General features: G+C 44.6%; 2 protein-coding genes across 2 annotated transcripts; one reads left to right on the top strand and one right to left on the bottom strand.

Annotated features, from left to right (window-relative positions):
* Positions 1 to 79: 79 nt before the first annotated feature.
* On the top strand, positions 80 to 9,105 carry LOC308173675 (citrate synthase, mitochondrial-like). Its single transcript, XM_080548717.1, has 11 exons — positions 80 to 221; positions 1,825 to 1,875; positions 2,008 to 2,115; positions 2,365 to 2,430; positions 2,648 to 2,779; positions 4,868 to 5,056; positions 5,723 to 5,922; positions 6,163 to 6,292; positions 6,657 to 6,758; positions 8,344 to 8,553; positions 8,888 to 9,105. Exons 1-11 carry the CDS (start codon positions 171 to 173, stop codon positions 9,059 to 9,061), a joined length of 1,413 nt encoding a protein of 470 aa, XP_080404843.1. The 5' UTR covers positions 80 to 170; the 3' UTR covers positions 9,062 to 9,105.
* A 2,276-nt stretch (positions 9,106 to 11,381) lies between these two features.
* On the bottom strand, positions 11,382 to 16,436 carry LOC308173618 (coenzyme Q-binding protein COQ10 homolog B, mitochondrial-like). Its single transcript, XM_080548648.1, has 5 exons — positions 15,852 to 16,436; positions 15,040 to 15,186; positions 13,583 to 13,775; positions 13,162 to 13,263; positions 11,382 to 13,018 (listed from the first exon to the last, which is right to left on the bottom strand). The coding sequence occupies exons 1-5, from the start codon at positions 15,980 to 15,982 to the stop codon at positions 12,851 to 12,853; spliced, it is 741 nt and encodes a 246-aa protein (XP_080404774.1). The 5' UTR covers positions 15,983 to 16,436; the 3' UTR covers positions 11,382 to 12,850.
* Between the last annotated feature and the right edge of the window lie 5,757 nt (positions 16,437 to 22,193).

Raw genomic sequence — 22,193 nt, 5'->3', positions numbered from 1 at the left:
TATTAGCGTCACCCAGACCACGCTTGTTCCCAGCCAATCCGCTGCCCCGGCCTGTTCAGCTCTCTCAACCTTCACCTACGCCGGGGCACCTTCATCTTCATCCCGGGGAAGTGAACCAGCACAGCGGGTTAATATCGATCTACCGAGACACCCCCTCCCTCACAGCCACCATGTCCCTGCTGACCGCCTGCAGGTTCGCCCCGAGGCTCCTGAACGCCAAGGTAAGTAAGGCCGCTTAGGGAGGCTGGACGCCTGGGAGGGCTGACAGACATGTGTGTGGCTAGCCCTGGCCAGCTAACTAGCTACTAGAAGGCTAGCCCTGGCCAGCTAACCAGCTACTAGCCGCTAGGAAGGCTAGCCCTGGCCAGCTAACCAGCTACTACAGGCTAGGAAGGCTAGCATTGGGCTAGCTAGCTAGCTGACTGAAGACACTATTGGCCATGTCCAGTAACGTCTCTGGTCGGTATCCAGGCCACCCAAGTAGATGTGGAAATTTCAGCGATTTTAAAAAACAAAACAATATCCAACATATTTGGTATACAACCTAGTCAACCAGCTAGCTGGCTAGCCTGCTGCTTAGCTAGCTGTGCAGTGCAGCTCACAGACTTTCCATATTATCTTCCTCGTTATCACATAATTCGTCATCCGTTGGTCAACTCAGCTAGTTTATAGCATGGTGGTAACCATGGTGACAGCGTTTACTTTCTCATATAGAACTTAGTTGAGTAAGTCACTGGTAATGCTGCCTAAATGAACATGCCAGGGAAAGTTCAGACTTTGTTAGCTACAGTAATAATAATAATATCATCATAGCTAGAAGTCTCAAAGGTAGTGTTTGAAATCGCTAGATAGGAGCATAGACGAGAGAGAGAGAAAGAGAGAGAAGGAAGGAAGGAGAGAGAGAGAGACAGAGAGAGAGAAGGAAGGAAGAAGAGACAAATAATATCATCATATCTTGGTTTTATATAGCGCCTATCACAACCCCAAGGACGCTTTACAGGATTGACAGACAGAAAGTCAGACAGAACAGAACAGAAAAAAACACAGAGATGGCGACCAAACTAAACTAGGGGCCAAAGGCCTTGGTGAACAGATGAGTTTTGAGGGCTGGTTTGAAGGTGTCCAGGGTGGGGGGGGGGGCATTGAAGGTGTCCAGGGTGGGGGGCGTTGCGGAGCACTGTGGGGAGAGAGTTCCAGGGTGGGGAGTGAGTAGTTAGTGTACATGTGATGCATTGTAGAGAGAGTATTAACTGTCTGTACACCCACAGTCAATGCCAGCACACGGTAGTGACATTGTAGGACGTCTTTAACACCCCCCAGAAAAGGCGTCTCACTTTATTATGTAAGGAAGACCAGCTATGCTTGATTATAATGGAACACAGCACATCAGCATACAGTGAAATAAGTGTCTCCTGTGATGAGCAATGTCAACGTCTTATTTCTGTGACGGCCAAGGTCTGTGTGCCAAGGTCAGATGGTGATATTCTGCAAGATATCCCATACATTTCCTCAATTCTTATTTTTAAAAAGCTGTGCATTAGCTAACTCCAGGCCAAATCTGTCTGAAGATGAGAACACCTTTATGCATTGAAATTTGATGCAGGGCATTCTGTTCTCCCTAGTCATGGAACGACTGACAATGTTTTAGAGATACCTTATACAGCACATGATGGATTTCTGGTGTTTCACAGTGAGGACTATTAATAGCTCTTCTGAATTTTTGAAATGTGAAGCCTTTCCCTTTTGATAACCTCCTTGTTACTGCCTTGTTGGACTGATTGCCTCTTCTGACTCAAACTTTTGACTTTTGTTCTTTTTTTTTAGAGTGTAGCCTGTCTCTTTGTGGCTTCAAGAAATGCCTCTTCATCAACAACAGTAAGTACTCCAGCTGAACCTTCACTTGGTAACCCCTAGCAACACAACAATTTATGTGATGGGTGACCCTGATATTTGAGGGCCGCCGCCTCAGTGTGATTCTGGTGTGTTTACCTCCCTGTTCCATTTCAGAACCTGAGAGATGTGCTGTCAGATCTCATCCCCAAAGAACAGAGCAGGATCAAGAGCTTTAAACAGCAGCATGGGAAGACCAACATCGGCCAGATTACCGTGGACATGGTAAGTTCAGTGAAACTTTACTCCGAAAATCGATTACACAAATAGGCTACATCCCCATAGTACCTTTTAATATAGTGTGTACTATGGTAGTTGTGTAATAAAATGTTGGCTTGTACTTAAAACAAATGGCAAAAGAGACTGAAGTCTCTCTCTGTGTGTGTGTGTGTGTGTGTGTGTGCGTGCGTGTGTGTGTGTGTGTGTGCGTGCGTGTGTGTGTGTGTGCGTGCGTGTGTGTGTGTGTGTGTACAGGTCTATGGTGGGATGAGAGGTATGAAGGGCCTGGTGTATGAGACCTCAGTGCTGGATGCTGATGAGGTGAGTTCTTCAGTGGGAGGAGACATGCATTCATCTAGGAGAATAAACACATCTCTGCATGTGTGGCATAGCTTGTCACAGTATGGGAATTGAACCTTTGTTTAATGGCATCTCTTTTAAATGGACTCTGTGTGATGTTCATTGTGTTTTGAAAAGAAGTCTTGTGGCTTGTTGTAAATGTCACTTTTGAATAAAACAGAGTGTCTCTCTTTTTTAGGGAATCCGTTTCCGTGGCTACAGTATTCCGGAATGCCAGGAGCTGTTGCCCAAGGCTCCGGGGGGCCAGGAGCCACTTCCTGAGGGGCTGTTCTGGCTCCTCATTACAGGACAGGTGCCCACAGAGGAACAGGTGAGTGCTAAAGAAGAAGAATCAGAATCAGAATGATTTTTTATTGCCAAGTATATTTGCACACACAGGACTTGGTGAGGTTGGTGCACAGAAATCAACAATAAACATGTGTAAGCAAAACAATATATAAAAAAAAGAAGACAATGGCACATGGGGCTATAGAACAATAATTACTGTAAGCTGTAAATTAGAGTAATGTAAAACTAATATAAATTACTTGGAGGGATTGGAGGTGAAGAGTAAAGGCCGGTTTAAAGTTCTGCGTAAAGTCGACGCCGTAGGCTACGCGTAAGCTTACGTAGTCTCGCGTGACCGTGCGTAGCTTTGACGCGCTCCTCTCAAAAAAATCTAAGTACGCGTCAGCTCTGTGATTGGTCCGCTTGGTAGCACATGATTCAGACAAGATTCCGACTCTCTCGTCGGCCAAAATGCGGAAGCCATGATAGAAATGTCATTAACTTTTTCTGTAATTACTTATTAATAAAGATTTGAACAATTATGATAACCATCGTATTATCTTAGTTTAATGTCATTTCAATGCATCATAGAACTTTTATTTACAACAAGCATAACAACAAAAAGATCGCTATTATGCCGCTTTGAGCTCCGTTGACTTCCTAACCGGAAGAGGCACAGCACAGGGGCATAGAAAACACACTGCCACCTAGCGATGTGACGGTGTAATTGCAGCGCGGCCTACGCAGAAGTGTAAAGTGCGAGAGCCCTTACGTAGGGAACGTAAGCTACGCACGTAAATTCGACGCAGAACTTTAAACCGGCCTTAAGACCTAAAGGTAGCCAGCATCTTAGCTGTTGATACAAAACACTGCATCCCATGATGGTAGAGAGATATCACATGACACTGACCACAAAACATACCAATTCACATAAAAGGGGTTGTTATGTTGTAAATGTCTTTTATTAGGATGAAACCCCTTGAGATGTATCATCTCGTTTTCGAGGGGGTCCTAACATAATATAATATTACAATAATAACAGCAGAAATAATAAGAGATACAATTATGACAAAATACAGACAACATACATTACTAATTGAAAACATTGAAAACATTACAACCATAACAAGGCCGAAATGGATAATAGAATAAGGGAAGGTGGATCTACATACTATAATATACATACTACATTTTACAATATACTTAATACAGCTGAATATAATATATACACTATAAATGGCCTGCAAAACAGGGTGTGTGTCATAAACCTCTACATGAAGCTTTACAACCTACAGTAGTGTTTGAGCATTCGATTAGATTAGATTAGATTCAACATTATTGTCATTGCAGAATACAGCTACCAGACAACGAAATGCAGTTTAGCATCAAACCAGAAGTGCAAATAGCGATATAAAACATGATAGTGTTAGTGATAGGTACAGTATGGCAAGTACGGAGGTCTATACAGTTATGAGCTAAGTACAGTTAAGGTATCTTATGTACAGTCTGGTATGAACAGATGTATAAATAGAGGCTATATCAAAAAGAGGTATGTGCAATGTGCAGAAATCTTATTATGACCATATTACCATATTATGCTTTGTGCAACGGTAGTATTTGTAAACAGCAGTAGTGCAAAGGTTAATTGAGCGTTCACTCCATGGATAGTCTATTTCTGGTTAGTGACGTGGGTTTTTTTCCATCCAAAGATTTTTTTTCTCCCCCCTTTAGTTTACATTACCTGAAACATTTGGTAAATACAGCTCTGGTATGTCTTGGAGTGGGCTTTCTCCACCACCAACCCTGCAGATGTCAGAATCAGAATTGCTTTTATTAAATCAGTGTACGGATACAAGGAGTAAAATTCTTGTGTACAGGTTCAGTTAGACATTGGCATTGCAGCAGAAATACAAAATCAATAATAGAATAAGCAGGATATAAACAACAATCAACAATAGCTGTGTATACAATAACGTCAGAGCGTCAATAATAGAATAGGTGATAGGAGCAGAATGCGAATCAGCACATCAACATTCTTAATGTAAACAACATACAATACAGAGAGTTCAGATTCAAGTATCAGATTATTATTATATTATTATATACTATTATTCACCCGACTCCCCCCCAGGTGAACTGGCTGTCTAAGGAGTGGGCCAAGCGTGCGGCCCTTCCCTCCCACGTGGTCACCATGTTGGATAACTTCCCCACCAACCTGCACCCCATGTCTCAGTTCAGCGCCGCCATTACGGCTCTGAACAGCGAGAGCAGTTTCGCCAAGGCGTACTCTGAGGGAGTCAACAAGGCAAAGTACTGGGAGGTGAGTTCAGGGAAACCGTCTTAGAATGAGCCAAAATGGTGGTGGTGGTGGTGGTGACGGAGATGGTGGTAATGCTACAGATTAATTGACAGATCTACTAAAAGTGTTACCTTCTTGGATTGTAGTGGTGTAGTGGATAATGAGTTGGACTGGTGATCAGAAGGTCACGATCCCATGTCAAATCCCACCTGGGAACACCACCACTAGTGTGCCCTTGAGTAAGGCACTTAGCCCTGAGTTTCTCCAGGGAGACTGTCCCATCCCTGTAATGTCTAATTGTAAGTCGCTTTGGATAAAAGTGTCTGCTAAATGGTTAAAATGTAAATGTTTGCCTTAGACTTACCGTACGTACTTCAGAAAAAGTTGAAACATAACATGTTCATTCCACTCTCTGACTTTACACTGTATGTTACAGAGACTTTGAATCATACATGCAAATGTGGTTAGGGTATCTGTTGTTATTTTATGTTGTATATTGTATGTTTTTATACTGTATGTGGTGTCTTTTTAATCAAGTGCTGCTTTTCTTGGCCAGGGCTCATTTGAAAAAGAGTCTACTGTCTCAATATGACTACCCTGGTTAAATAAAGGATTATTATTATTATTATTAATAATAATAATAATAATAATAAAAAAAGACTCACAGTACGTTGTATTTTCTCTCAGTTTGTCTATGAAGACTCTATGGATCTGATCGCTAAGCTGCCCTGCGTAGCGGCCAAGATCTACCGGAACCTCTACCGCGAGGGCAGCAGCATCGGCGCCATCGACTCCGGCCTGGACTGGTCCCACAACTTCACCAACATGCTGGGATACAGCGACGCACAGTTCACTGAGCTCATGCGGCTGTACCTCACCATTCACAGGTGTGTGTGTGTGTGTGTGTGTGTGTGTGTGTGTGTGTGTGTGTGTGTGTGTGTGTTTTGTGTGTGTGTGTGTGTGTGTGTGTGTGTGTGTGTGTGTGTGTGTGTGTGTGTGTGGTCAATCATTGAAGGTGCTATGACGGTCAAAGTGGAGCTAACTATTTAATTTAAGAGCATTGGATATTATTGCACCTATACAATTGTGGTTAATTCACTAATTCAGATTTTCCTCTCTTGTTACAGTGACCATGAGGGTGGGAACGTGAGCGCTCACACCAGCCACTTAGTGGGCAGTGCCCTGTCTGACCCTTACCTGTCCTTCAGCGCAGCCATGAATGGACTCGCTGGGCCCCTTCACGGGCTGGCTAACCAGGTGTGTATAGATGTTTATATGACCTACAGTAACTCTGCCTAACTCTTAAGTAAGCAAAAAATTAGGTGATAGGTCTTTAAAATGAGATCCTGCAAAATCAGTCCGACCACATCTAGTATTTACGTGGAAATTAATCAAGCTGGAACCAAAAGAAAGCCAATTCGCTTCCTTTTTTTGTCTGTATGGCAGTGAAATCCCTAATTCCATCACCTCGAGGATGACAAAAAGCTATCACACGGTGTTGCGAATAGGTCTAAAAGTCTATTTAAAAAGGTCCAAAAAAAGGCAGAAAAAGGTCTTAAATTTGACTTGTTGAGACTTGTTGGAACCCTGAATAAGCCCATCTGACCTCTGACCCCTGTAGGAGGTGCTGGTGTGGCTGACCGCCCTGCAGAAGGAGATGGGAGGAGAGGTGTCTGACGAGAAGATGAGAGACTACATCTGGAACACACTCAAGTCTGGAAGGGTGAGTGGACTGGGTATGGGCGGGGGGCGCAGGGCAAGTCTGGAAGGGTGAGTGGACTGGGTATGGGGGGGCGGGGGGGGGCAGGGCAAGTCTGGAAGGGTGAGTGGACTGGGTATGGGGGGGAGGGGGGGGGCAGGCCAAGTCTGGAAGGGTGAGTGGACTGGGTATGGGGGGGAGGGGGGGGGCAGGCCAAGTCTGGAAGGGTGAGTGGACTGGGTATGGGGGGGGGGGGGGGGCGCAGGGCAAGTCTGGAAGGGTGAGTGGACTGGGTATGGGGGGCGGGCGCAGGCCAAGTTTGGAAGGGTGAGTGGACTGGGTATGGGGGGGGGGGGGGGGGCGCAGGCCAAGTCTGGAAGGGTGAGTGGACTGGGTATGGGGGGGGGGCGCAGGGCAAGTCTGGAAGGGTGAGTGGACTGGGTATGGGGGGGGGCGCAGGCCAAGTTTGGAAGGGTGAGTGGACTGGGTATGGGGGGGGGCGTAGGCCAAGTCTGGAAGGGTGAGTGGACTGGGTATGGGGGGGGGCGCAGGCCAAGTCTGGAAGGGTGAGTGGACTGGGTATGGGGGGGGGCGTAGGCCAAGTCTGGAAGGGTGAGTGGACTGGGTATGGGGGGCGGGCGCAGGCCAAGTCTGGAAGGGTGAGTGGACTGGGTATGGAGGGGGGGCGCAGGCCAAGTTTTGAAGGGTGAGTGGACTGGGTATGGGGGCGGGGCGCAGGCCAAGTCTGGAAGGGTGAGTGGACTGGGTATGGGTCGGGGGCGCAAGGCAAGTTTGGAAGGGTGAGTGGACTGGGTATGGGGGGGGGCGGCAGGCCAAGTTTGGAAGGGTGAGTGGACTGGGTATGGGGGGGGGGCGCAGGCCAAGTTTGGAAGGGTGAGTGGACTGGGTATGGGGGGGGGCGGCAGGCCAAGTTTGGAAGGGTGAGTGGACTGGGTATGGGGGGGGGCGCAGGCCAAGTCTGGAAGGGTGAGTGGACTGGGTATGGGGGGGGGGGGGGGGCGCAGGGCAAGTCTGGAAGGGTGAGTGGACTGGGTATGGGGGGGGGCGCAGGGCAAGTCTGGAAGGGTGAGTGGACTGGGTATGGGGGGGGGCGGCAGGCCAAGTTTGGAAGGGTGAGTGGACTGGGTATGGGGGGGGGCGGCAGGCCAAGTTTGGAAGGGTGAGTGGACTGGGTATGGGGGCGGGCGCAGGCCAAGTCTGGAAGGGTGAGTGGACTGGGTATGGCGGGGGGCAGGCCAAGTCTGGAAGGGTGAGTGGACTGGGTATGGCGGGGGGCAGGCCAAGTCTGGAAGGGTGAGTGGACTGGGTATGGAGGGGGGCGCAGGCCAAGTCTGGAAGGGTGAGTGGACTGGGTATGGCGGGGGGCAGGCCAAGTCTGGAAGGGTGAGTGGACTGGGTACGGGGGGGCAAGCAATCTGTAACTGAAAGTCTGAGTGAACAAAATGAGAAACCTTGTATAGATGTACGTATCTCAGTAGTAACGTCAGACAGATTTTTTAAAAATATGTTTTTAGGGCATTTCTGCTTTAATGGGATAGAGACAGTTAGATACTGACAGGAAGGATGGGTTGTACTTGTTCATCCCCAGGTGGTGCCAGGATATGGCCACGCTGTCCTGAGGAAGACGGACCCTCGTTACACCTGCCAACGGGAGTTTGCCCTCAAACACCTCCCCGACGACCCCATGTTCAAACTGGTGGCTCAGCTCTACAAGATAGTCCCCAACGTCCTGCTGGAGCAGGGCAAGGCCAAGAACCCGTGGCCCAACGTGGATGCACACAGTGGAGTGCTGCTGCAGGTGAGGAGTATATTTTACTAATCTATACTCAGCAATGACAATAAACTTGAATCTAATCTAATCTTTTTTTTTTATTATAATGAAGTACGGTAGTTGGAGGTACATACAGGAGATGGATAGCAGTAAGATATGTACAGTATAGGGATAGGGTAGTACAGGATAGGGTTGGCGTTTTGGGAACACTTCAAACAGCCCAGGAGACCCCGTCTAAAGGGATCTAAGAGGCTATATCAAAAAATAGGTATTATACAGTATGTGCAATGTGCAGAAATGATGGTATGTGAGTTGTGCAAAGGCAGCATGTGTAACAGCTCTCCCCTCCCCGTCCGGACAGTACTACGGCATGACAGAGATGAACTACTACACGGTGCTGTTCGGCGTGTCCCGGGCCCTGGGAGTTCTGGCCCAGCTGGTGTGGAGCCGGGCGCTGGGCTTCCCGCTGGAACGCCCCAAGTCCATGAGCACGGACGGACTCATGACCCTGGTGGGGGCCAACAAGTCTGGGTAAACACACACGGATGGGAACAAGGCGGAGGAACGCAAGGACGAACAAAGGGGTGTGAGGGGGCCTGGAGGCGGGGGCGGGGGAGGGGGGGTGGGTTGTAAAGATACTTATGAACACTTACACTTATGAAAACATTAAGTACTTGGTCATTTTCAGTGACACTAGGTGATATTTTCCTTCTTTTTGAGAGACAGCCATGGTAGTCTTGTCTGAGATATTTAAGCTTACTTGGTTTTGTAAAGAATTCAAAATTCTTTCAAAAGCTGGGTGTTCTGTATAAATGGCAGAATCCTACCTTTGTAAAAAAATAAATAGTAATAATAATAAGCTCAAAAGAGACAACACTCCATGGCAGGAAAGTCCTTCTGTAATATAATCACTCATCAGGCCTAGCAGGAAGATTATGTACAGTATGCAATGTAGGTAGGTTTGTAACAGGGTGCTGCACCTTTCATCAATGACTTCACGGCCATTATCAATAAAGGACAAGTTCATTTATTTCACCTCCACCTCTTTATGCCAGTGTTAACCAACCGATGACACCTGATAATCAGATACTCTGCAGATTGCTTGTACAGTGCTGCTTCAGCAATAGCTTTATATGGAATCCTGGAAAGGGAGGTATTGTTTTAAATATATATATATATATCAACAGGGTAAGATGTCACTTTTCCAATGCATTTGACATCTAGCAGAACTGTTACTACGTTGGTTTAAAACAAATATATATATAATAACAATAATAATAATCTTAGCTTATACAAATTAAAATTCATCAACTTGTCATGAGAATGTGTAATGTGCAACATTATCCCTTTTCACAGCAAAATGAATGTCATTCGAGAGCTTGCTAACGTTTGAGCTTTTAGAAATGCTGGTTTTACTTGTCCGACTGCCCTTGAAGCAAGTATACATCTGGAATACCAACACCAAGGAATCTCATGTCTGTTGTAAAGTGCATTCTCATTCTACACATTGGGAGACTTGCTTGGCTAGTGGTAAGGTCTCAGGTCTAGGCAGTGGGCCTTACATGTTTGTAATTGTCTGCTTTAATGCAGACCATATCCAATACACTCCACCTGGGTGCCTAGGGCCCCAACCCTCTGGGGTATTCAATTTGTTTTGTTTTCAATATTCTTCAAATTGCCCTCATCACACTGTCTGATTTGTCTCTTTCCAAAATGCTTTGAGCTGATTTTCTTCCCACATAGGAATGTGTATGTATTTTTAGGTTTTAAACTGTCCTGTATTTGATCCTGTTCTAACAAACCTCAGGTTATTCTGGTTTAAAGAGAGATACATCTTACGTGAGGTCATTGTGAAGTGGAGGAAACATTTGAACTTTGTAATGTAGCAGAGTAGGAGTGTACAGTGTATGTGGGAGAGAAAATGAAAAATAAAATTTTAAAAGTCCAATAAATGTTTTTATTAACAAATACCGTTATTTTTAAATTATTGTTATCACTGCAATTTCCAGGCAAAGTGCCAATATCGAAGAACAAAGGGGTGTGGGGGGTATGGGAGCAATAGTGTGCAACTCTTATTCATCATAACAGCAACAGCCAACTACCATACTTCCTACAATAGAATCCCACAATTGACTTGTCACAGGCACAGCACTGATGTTACCCTGGCGTGCTTTTAGTGAAGGAACAGTAACACAGGTGTGATTTGAGATGGCGGTTCTAAAACCATGTTATTCAGTGCGTGTGTGTGGTGTACAGTGCTGTATGTGTGTTAGCTGTCTGGAGTCTATTCCAATCGGGTCTTAGTTGGTATTAATAGCGTTCTAGACGTGTCACCACCCCACTCAGGTTTCTGCTCCCCTGGCCTGGTCAAGTCGTAATGCTGCTCTACTGTACAGCTACTTACTGTTACAAGATGTTACAAAACCCTTTTCAAAGAGTGGAAGAACTTACCCACCAACATGCACTAACCCAGCTGGTTCTAATTAGCACAGGTAGGAGAACTCATTAGCTGGTTTAGTGCTTTTATTTGCTTTTTATTGCTTTTAAGTTTATTTGTTATGTCACATACATATATATATATATATATATATATATGTATAACAGTAACATTCTTAAGCTTCGGAGTTAATACCAATGACTGGTCTGAATTTCATGTGGATAGCTGCAATGGAAATATGTTGAATTAAAAAAAAGTGTTGATGGTGTTGAATACTAATTTCCCCCCACTGTATATTTCCATGTAATTAAAACACAAACGGACCGAATGTCCTGATATTGAAGACAACAAGACGGTTGACATACAGTAGGCTTTTAATTTAAATGTTTATTTAAACAGACAAAAATACATACGAGGGTAAATAAAGGGAAGCACTGAACAATTACAATGGCTGATGGATTCAAATGAAACAAGCCAATAGAATGTATAAGGCAAATTGGGAATATATACAGTATATACAGTATATATATATATATATCTGCTTGGTTTAACACTTACCTCAGATATCATCAATACATAGAGCCCCAGACCATTTTAAAAAGTACTTATTTAGCTTACTTAGATACCTACTAATTTCTAGGGGATTTCTTCCATCCCCTTAAAATCAAGATAAATCCAATGTTTTTACTTTTGGTAAATGAACATCCAAACCACATTTGTGTAGGGTAAAGGCCTTAAGAAGGTCAATCTCATTTGATGTCCAACATTTAAGACAAACTCCAATGCTAAAACCCTAGTTGATTGTGTAAAAGAAAATGAAGTGCATTCACATAATATGTTACACAGTGCAAGTGAACTCCCTCTAAACCCAGTGTTCCTCAGTTCACCCTGAAACCTATTAACAATTACTTTTACATAATCCATATGTACAGTTCATGATATACCAAGAGTACTTTATAATAACAAATTCAAGTTCTCATGAAATACTTTAAAATATATTTCCCCCAATAAACATACCTTTGATAGCAACTTAGCAAGTGCTGTATAAATACACAGTTGATTTAATTGACTCTGAGGAGTGTGTAAAAATAACCCTGACAAAATAAAATAAAACAGGTAAAAATGTACAATAAGTGTGTTGTGAGTAGGTAGTTGAACTGAATTGTGCAATTCAAAAGTGCAGTATATGGAGTTTCTGAAGCAAACCAGTAACTCACAAAGAAAAAAATAAGATGGCAGACAACTTTGTCTGAAATGTAAAGTTCCGTTGCTAACAAACAAACAATAGTTTAGGTCAACATTTTAAAAATGTTCCTATGACCACAGACTAATTACACACATGAAAGATTCAACACTTGAATCTATGGACATAAAACCAGATAAAACTCCATCTTTAAATCAAATACCGGTAGTTAAAATGTCTGTATGACTTGCCGGCAAACCTGGATATTTACGAACGCAATAGAAGCAACAGTGCGACATTCAAATGACCAAACGATATGATGTTCAGTTACCTTACTTAAGTCCCATAAATCCACTACCAATAAAGCTACACCCCAAAATAAAGCACACTTCATTACATTTGTATAAGAATGGAATAAAAACTTGCTTCATTAAATATCAGGCTCTGCATCACATAATAGGAGAGAAAGTCATAAGAATCCAGATTGAACAGGTCTTCTTTAACATACAGGGCCCAGTTGTTCAAAACGTTTAATCTCGGTCAGAATGATCCAGATTCTTTTTTGCTATCCAGGATCAGTTAAAAGTTAAACGTTTTGAACAACTGGGCCCAGGTGTCCGGGGTCCTAGGCAGACAAGATGGAGATCCATATATACCGCAACAGTGTCCCAAAACGGTCCTTCCATGGTCAATGAAAGGCAGGCTCACGTTTGGTGTACTTCATGGAACATGTGTTCTCTGGGGATTCTAGTCTCTGGGCCAAACGTTGTGGCGGCCCGGCTCTCGAAGGCGGCCACCATTTTCTTCACAACCTCGTCAAAGAAAACTGTAGCCAACTGGGAGTGCAGCAGAGAGCGGAACTCAAAGGATATCTGCAGAAGAAAAAAGGCAGAGATGGAATTATAAGAGAAAGCCCCTTAATGACAAGATTTATCTCAGTTTTTCGTTTGCATTTGAGGTTCCGTTTGAATGCGACACGTTATTATTGTATGGTGTTTCAAAAGGAGTCACTTACAGAGAAGTCAACAGTACAGGTTCTGGGATACCCAGGTATTCCAGGGCTGAAGCGCCAAATTGTCTCCAAGTGGTTGAAGAGTTTGCCATCTGTGCATATAGCCTAACGAGCAGGTAAACAGATGGAGAAACAGTGAGATAGAGAGAGACTCGGGATACAATGCAGCTTATTGTTAGAAACATATTCACCATCAAAAACATAGTCTGGTCATGATAGGCAATACCACCAATTCAAGATAAAAAAAGGTGTCAATAGTACAGGACATAAGTGACAAATAAGACAGGATACAATTAGCAGTACAACTAGTAATAAAATTGTTCAAGTAGTAAAGTGGCTGTGAGCTTAAGGTTTAGGTAGTCCGTACGCATGGGGTGTACACGCACCCTTAAGTACACGCACAGAATTTACAGGGCTCACAAACCTTGACTAAATGAGGCCGCACGTTGGTGATCATAGAGGTGTATCTCTCCACGACAGGAGGGAATCCTACTTCCAGGTGGGCTTTAGCATGACTGGCCCTCTTCATGACGGTCTGAGATTTCGTACACCATGGCACAAAGTGCTTGTAGTCATCCACATTGGCTACCACATCGTACATCTCCTGCATTGAGAACCTGGTGATCAGATGAAACAGAGGACACGAGGAGCGATAAGACCGCAAGTAAGTAGCCTTGAGAACCGATGCTTCTCTCGAGCCTAGGGGGAAGAAGCCCATCTCCTGTTTCCATAACGTGAGGCAGCTTGATGTACAAGTACACCCCCTGGACATGACGCTGGTATGTCACAGGGTCTTACCCCCAATACAACCCTTAAAGCTGAGTGCCAAGCAGGGAGGCATCGGGTACCATTTTTATAGTCTTTGGTATGACTCGGCCGGGGGTCGAACTCACAACCTCCCTATCTCAGGGCGGACACTATAGCCGCAAGACCACGGAGCTGATAAGACCATGTGTTGGAGCCCAAAAAACTTTATATTATTACTTATGGAAAGCCACTTGAATGGTATTTTGAAAGTGGTACTTTGGCCCATAAAGACTTTTATTTAGAAAGTGGGTGTCGCCCAATCTAAGGACATAATTGATATAAGGAAGTGATCGCTCCTTGCTTGGGTTTGATGATTCCTGACACGTGAGGGTGCGACACAGTTTTTCAACCATCACGATAAACCACCACCACATTAGAAAATATTTATTGTTTTGTTTGTTCCAAGTTTTATTTGATACAAGTTTTTGTTTGATACCTTTGATTGTTAAACTTTGCTATTGAATTCAGATCGGGGATAGGCCCGACAGAAGAGACAAACATTGACACACGCGTACATACCACACCAACATATATTACTTTCGTTTGTTACTTTTATTTGGACTTTGGATTTTTTACCACTTTAATTCATGAAAAGGTCCAGAGTTTCTTGTTGCAAACGGAGGAAGGACAAACAACTGGTGCGTTGAAACCAACACCCAATCATGCCAGGACGATGGCTAATTTGATAATTTTGATAGACATGATAGCCATCACACCATGCATAGCATAAAATGTCTAAACCCTTTAATACATCAATTATAGGAGAACTGCAATATCAGTATAATATTTCCACCTTTCTGAATGATGAAAAACTTCATTTTGGTGTGCAGTAATTACTAAATATGTATGTACATCAGCCTAAATATATAAATCAGCCCTCAAAACCCACCTGTTCTCTAAGGCCTTTGGCCTCTAGTCTAGTTTTGTCACTCTCGTTGTCTTTGTTTCTTTGCTTTATTTTTCTGTTCTGTCTGTCTATGAAATCTGTTAAGCGTCCTTGGGTTTGAGAAAGGCGCTATATAAATCTAAGATATTATTATTATTATTATTATTATTATTATTATTATTACATACCCAATGATTCTTCGTTCCGAATACTGTTTCCTCTTGTTGGTCAGACTGAAGAAGGTTCTGCTCGGGGAAATGTGAGTTGTCCTCCAAACCGAATGACAAAGAACTCTTGGGCTTCTGGTCATTAAGATGCCACATGATGTCACATATCTGTAGGGCAAGGAGCTCACGGTCAACCGGCGTTACATTGCACGTGTAACCCTCTCCTGAGGTACTATTTCAATTAATTAAGATGTAACAGGATTCTGAGTCTTAGCTGTTGATGGTGAACTGACTAACTCTCTTCTTGTTTACAAACACATCAGATAAGTGTATGTAGGCTAATTGTAATTGTGTGTCCCCATAAACCAAGTAAGCATATACCGTAAACCCATATACAAACAAAATACACAGCAATTTAGAAGGAATAGCAAAAATGTGTTTTTATTTTATTTTATATATGCTGTGTGCTATACTATGTGTTTGGGTTTGTATGTCTGTGTGCTATACTATGTGTAGGCCTATGCGTTGGTATGTATGTATGTATGTATGTGTGTGTGTGTGTGTGTGTGTGTGTGTGTGTGTGTGTGTGTGTCTTTTACAAAAGGTCGTACTTAGTTAAAACTGCACCTGTTTGCACAACATAGTTGTTCTGAACGTATACAATGTTACAGTAGACATTCAACATATACCCAGAAGATGTACTAACTAGTGTGTTTTGGCACTTCCACAACATAATCACCAGCCTCATCGGTTTCATCATCCAGCCTCATCGGTTTCATCACCCGCTCACCTGATTGGTTGTTCCAGCCTCATCGGTTTCATCACCCGCTCACCTGATTGGCTGTTTCAGTCGCAGTCTTGACCCCACTGTGGTCCACCGCTTTGTGCCAAACGTAGCGAACTCCAGCAACCCACTGCATGTCCGTAAGCCCATGGGCCTGGTCACTGCCACCAATCCAGCCATTTATGTATGTTTTACAAGACACAGGTTAAACAACTCTGTCATTGGCTGGCGAAGTTGTACTAGCTGCTGGGTACGTGGCTAACTACCTGTGTTAGCAAACATGTATACATACATACACATCAGTCACTGAAAGGTTAAATTGTTAATTCAACAGTTTTAATCTACTAAAACTGGCCAGGTACCGAATGACCTGGCCAGCTTAGCCCAATGTTGCTCAATGACAGGAGTAGTTAGTTAGTCAGCTAGCAGCAGCTAGCAGCAGCTAGCTCATTCACTCAGCTCCGGGTTTGCATGCCATACATAGCAAACTGTTTTTATAAAAACAATCTCCGCTTATCTTCGCTGCTGATTTAAAGTCTGCTCACGCATATAATAATAATATTCTCACGAACACAGATTGACTGATGCAAAAAAAAATATCGACCGCTGGCTCAGCCTGGCTGATAGCTAGCAGAAATGCTACAAGCCTGAACCAAGTCTTTGGCTGCGTTCGTAAACTCGCTCTGTAAATCTGATCAGCACTCTTGTCCTAGGGACCAAGTCCTTTGATTGGACGAGAGGCATTCCATGAGTGCTGGATCAGATTTCCAGAGCAAAGTTACGAACGCAGCCATTGGCTGAAGCGTTGCACTGATTCAAGCCACGCCTACGTACATTGCGTAAGTAGGTACCCACGTGTCTAGTAGTTTTTTGTTGTTGTTGTCAATGAATGAATGTACGCACTTTATCGTCTCACAAAAATTAGCCTCGTCTATCCAGGCCTTGAGACCCATAGCTACGTTTCCAAGAGATATTTTCTCCTTTATTTTGTTATTTTATAAATATAATAAAAATGATTAATTATATTATAATTATATATATTGTGAGACAGTTCACCATGGATAACATTCCCTGTTGTTATTGTTGCTTATGTTACCAGTAGCATGTTGATTGGTTACTGTATGTCACATGATCACATCTCTCTCATCAGAGAGAGAGAGTTATAGCTCTTTACGTAAACAGTCAGTTACGTGTTCTCCGCCTTCGGAACAATCCCCAGTGCAAAGGTGTGTAATATTCATGACATATGAATATGTTTAATTATCAATATCATTTAAGTTACATTTTATGACAGATACAGGTTGGGACATCTTAATTAATAAGACCATGGGGGGAAATGTTTTTTTTTAAAAACCCACTCTTTTTCTCTTGCTCCTCCCTCCTTAAATAGAGCTTTTCCCGGATCCAGGAATTGCTGGAGGGTGGGCAGGTTGTAGGGGAGGTTGGGATTTGATAATTAGGATGTGTGGCGGAGATCACTGTTTTCTTTGTGCCGGTTGGTAAAATTGGCATAAATTATTGTTATTAGTTGTATTTGAGTAATCTAGTTTTTTAAATTATGCTGTAATCTGGCAACAGAATTTGCAGAGACCTTTTTAGTAGGCCTCTGTTTTAAGGGGGATGTGACGATCCACACTTGACCCTATAGGGGGCGCTATTACATTTGTTGTCCTGTCTACCTTCTCTCTTTGTTCCAGATGGGCTCCAACTGCTGGATCTTGGTTTGGAAGAGGAAAAGAGGTTAGAAGACCACAGAACACCTAATTCGTCCAAGATGACAGCTACGCGAGACTGCTCTTTGTGGACTTCAGCTCCGCCTTCAACACCATCCTTCCAGACAGGCTAGTGACCAAACTACTAGACCTGGGACTATCACACTCTATATGTGCATGGATCAAGGACTTCCTGACCGACCGCCCCCAGAGGGTGCGGGTGGGCCCCCACACCTCCACAGCCCTCAGACTCAGCACTGGGTCCCCCCAGGGCTGCGTGCTAAGCCCCATCCTCTACAACCTCTACACCTACGACTTCACCCCCGTCCACCCCAGCAACTCCATCGTAAAGTTTGCAGACGACACCACCGTGGTGGGCTGCATCTCGGGGGGGGACGAGGCGGCGTACAGGGATGAGGTAGAGCAACTGAGCAAGCTGTGCAAGGTTAACAACCTGCTGCTGAACAAGTCAAAGACCCAGGAAATCATCGTGGACTTCAGGAGGAAAAAGTCCGAGATCCAGCCCCTGCTCATCGACGGAGAGAGCGTGGAGAGAGTCTCAACCCTCCGATTCCTGGAGGTGCACATACAGGATGACCTGTCCTGGAAGAACAACACAACAGCCACCATCAAGAAGGCACAACAGCGGCTCTACATCCTGAGAGTCCTCAGGAAGGAACACAACAAGCAGGAGATACTGGTGACCTTCTACCGCGGCGCAGTGGAGAGCATCCTCACCTACGGCATCTGCAACTGGTTCTCCAGCTGCACAACCGCGGAGAGAAATGCGCTACAGAGAGTCGTGAGAACAGCCCAGAAGATCACCGGCGCCCCCCTCCCCTCTCTGGAAGAACTGTACAACACACGCTGTCTCAGGAAGGCCTCCAAGATCTCCAGAGACCCAACCCACCCTGGGTACGAACACTTTACCCGGCTGCCCTCGAAAAGGCGGTACAGGACCATGGCCGCAAGGACAAACAGACTGAAGAACAGCTTCTACCCCAGGGCCATCCAGGCCCTGAACACAGCAAAGACCTAGGTTCTGGGCCCTGGACAGTCTGGACGGATTGATGGCAGCTGCTGGACTGAAAAAAAAATCAGGTGTAGTGCTTAGGCACAAATATGTACATTTCTAGCCTGCAAACTGCGACACTTCAAATGAATGTGCAATAACACTATGTGCAATATGACAACCCTAGTCGTCTATCTGTACAGTATAGTATAGTGGATAGTGTACATAGCCTTTATTTATTTATGTAAACCAGCTCCTTCCCTTCTTGTGTTTTTTTTTCTTTCCTAGCACCGGGGGAGCCCCCCCTCCTAAATTTCCTTGTTTGGTACCTGTACTATAGCAATGACAATAAAGACCATTCATTCATTCATTAATGAGCCGGAGAGCAGTAAACAGAGGTGAAGAGTCCACGGCCAGACAGAATGGGAGAGCGGAGAAGGGCGGAGACACAGGTGGTGATGATGATGAGGCAGGATGCAGTCCGGTAGACATGAAGGATGATGATGATGACCCGGCTCGAAGGAGAGAGATCCGGAGCAAGTACCGAGACCTCATCAGCACGGTTCAACAAAACCGAGAGGACATGTTGAAACCCAACAACAACAAACTCACTGAGGTTCTGGAGGAGGCCAACAAACTTTTTAAAGAAGTTCGTCAGGCCCCGGAGGCAGCGCTGGATGCCCAGCTCCTCGTTCTAGCAACAGACCTTGGCAAAGAGAAGGCCAGCCAACTGCATGCTGGGGGATCTACCTTTGACCCGGCTGCCTTTACTGAGAACCTTCTCTCCTTCATGGGGCTGAATCGATTGGAGGATGAGGAGGAGGAAGAAGAGAAGGATGGCGCAACCGGCGGCTACCTACCCGCTGATGCCTGGCAGAAGTTGGCTAAGAGAGCAGAGTGCTGCTTCAGGACAGCCCCGACCTTCCACTACATGCTGGGCTCGTTCCTGGCAGAGCCACCTCCACCAAGGCAACGGGTAGAGAGGCAGAGGAAGGTGCCCGGCCAGGAAGCCAAGAGGACCATGCCCATGCAGTTGAAGAAATTGGAAGAATCCCACCAGGAGGCAACTGAGAAGGAGGTAGAGAGGATTCTGGGATACTTGCGAAGCTACTTTGCTGATGACCCGACATCACCTATCTCATATGATGAGTTTGTGATCGATCCCAACTCGTTCTCGCGGACAGTGGAGAACATTTTCCATACGTCTTTTCTGATCAGGGATGGTTTGGCAAGGATGTACCTGGATAACGACAAGTTGCCTTGTATCGCTCCTGTGGAGGAAGGGGAGGTGGAGGCTGGAGGGTCGTCCAGCCGACAGCAGTGTGTCATCTCCATCAGCCCTAAGAGCTGGAAGGAACTTATTGACGCCTTTGACATAACGGAGCCCTTTAGCCATGCTCCAAGCACACAGGCTCAGTCAGATTGAGGCATCAAATCAAATCGTTTTATAACAGAATTTAAATTTGGAAATGTTCATTTGTTTAATACCACAGAGAAGGAGAGAACCAAACCAATCTGTCAATTTTATTGTATTTTGGTCTTGTTCAGACCCATGCATATGTCGTAATATTGTGTCATAACTCCACAGATGGGTGGACGATGGGAGCTACTGAAAGTATTTGTGAATTAATGATTGGCCTTCAGTTAGAAACATATGTTAATGTTAATGTTAATTCCATCCCTGTGTTTTCTACACAGACATGGTCAGGACCAGCTCCTGACAAGACACGCTGAGTGACTGTCCAGTGGATAGGTTCTGGTATAATTCTGGGTTGTGAGCGTTTTTAAATGTACTGTGTTTTCATGTATTGTGTTGTGCATCTTTCAGGTGTCTGATAGTGATGAGGGGGAGGACCCAGCAAAGGATCTGAAGAATGCTCAGAAAGGTGAGAGATGCCAGGTGGTCTACAGAGTTCCACAGCTGAACACACAGTGGGACAACAGGACTTGGGATGTACACAAATGCTTATGCTCTGAAATGCATCCATAGTCCCTGTAATGAAATTGTGTATGTGTGTACATGTGTATTATCTCCTGTAGATAAGGGTTTGCTGGTGGAGGTGCGTGTGAGTAAGGAGTGGTACACCGGCAGAGTGGTTGCCATAGAGACCAGTAAGCAGAGTGTTCATTGGAAGGTGAAGTTTGACTACGTGCCCAGATCCACCCCCAAGGATCGCTGGTACGGTCACTCTTAGAGAGAGAGGCATAAAGACATAAATATGTATGCATTCTCTCTGTTCTCTTACACATCTGTGTGTGTCTGTAGGGTGTTCAAGGGCAGTGAGGAGGTGAGGTTGATGCGCCCCCCCTCCCCCATCACTCAGACCCCTGACACACAGCAGGAGACAGAAAAAGGAACCGCCCCCATGGAACCTGACACCAACCAACCAGGAACCAGTCGAGAGGTGACCGACAGCCTGGTCACCATGATGAGGTAAGCTAACAATGTCATCACTGGTATTGCTTTATTGTTTGGATATGATGTAACTGCTGCTGTATGATGGTGTGTGCGTGGTGTGTCTCCAGGACACTGCTTCGTTATTTCTTTCCTACTGATTTCCGGATCCCAAAAGATGACGTCAGTATGACAGTATGACAGCAGAGGAGCTGGTGGCCTTCCCCATGGTAAGACTGACCGCTGATTTGTACACACAACCCTTACCGTGATCCTCAGTTATAGAGATCTAATCTGGTCTCTCCGGGCTTTGATCTGCAAGGTTCTTAAAGCAGACAAAATCTGACAAATCATGGTGTCATGGAGGTGAGGTTCCAAATGGAAAAAGGGTTGAAAAAATCCCTCGGATGTTTTCATAATTCGACTAGGTCAGTTTTAAGTTTCATTTGGTTTCTTCAAATTTCTTCACACAATCATTGCCCATCGCTCGCGAGGTAGATGACAGCAAGCATACTGAAGAAGTGGAAGTTAGAGGGAACGCATGTGGAGAAGCTAAACAAAGCTGATTTGGCAAAGTGAATGCAAACAGAAGAGATGGATTATCACGAATGGAAGAGATGCATGCGTGCAATAATGTATCTGTATCTAATCCTGTCTGTGTGTCCCTGTAGAAGGAGTATTTTCAACAGTACGAGTTGGGTCTTCAGTCATTGCTAACTCGTACCAGAGCAGAGCTGATGCCAAGGCCAAAGCTGTGGAGTGTTGAGACTAAGTTGAGGGAGGCCGATGAGAAACTACAGAAACTACGAACCAACATTGTAGCTCTGCTACAGGAAGTACAGGGGGTAGTTATACACACACTGTCTCTCAGACTTACTTACATACACACACACACTCACATATACAGTCATACGCTGAACACTAATGTCTCTCCTTCCCTCCTGTAGGACATAGAAGACTTGCTCACCGAGGGAGATTAGAGAAGAGAAGAGGAGAGAATAATGAACAAACAATTGTCCAAAGACCATGTTTGTCTTGATACAAAATAAAAATGTTTGGGAACTACTGATCTAAGGGGATTAACCTTGGATTTTCTACTATTGCACCCTAATATTCACTAACTATGGGGGGTAATGGGGAGCTTTCCAGTGGAGGTTGGTGGATCTTACAATCCTTCACGTAAACACTTTCTGAGTCCATTCTGTGTGGAATTTGCTTGACCTATCTGATTCAATTTATGTGCTTTTTAAACGAGATGTTATGTCACTTTGT

Source organism: Nansenia antarctica (assembly GCF_963989245.1).
Source record: "Nansenia antarctica genome assembly, chromosome: 18".
Classification (NCBI taxonomy): Eukaryota; Metazoa; Chordata; class Actinopteri; order Argentiniformes; family Microstomatidae; genus Nansenia; species Nansenia antarctica.
This window is presented reverse-complemented; position numbering and strand designations above follow the sequence as displayed.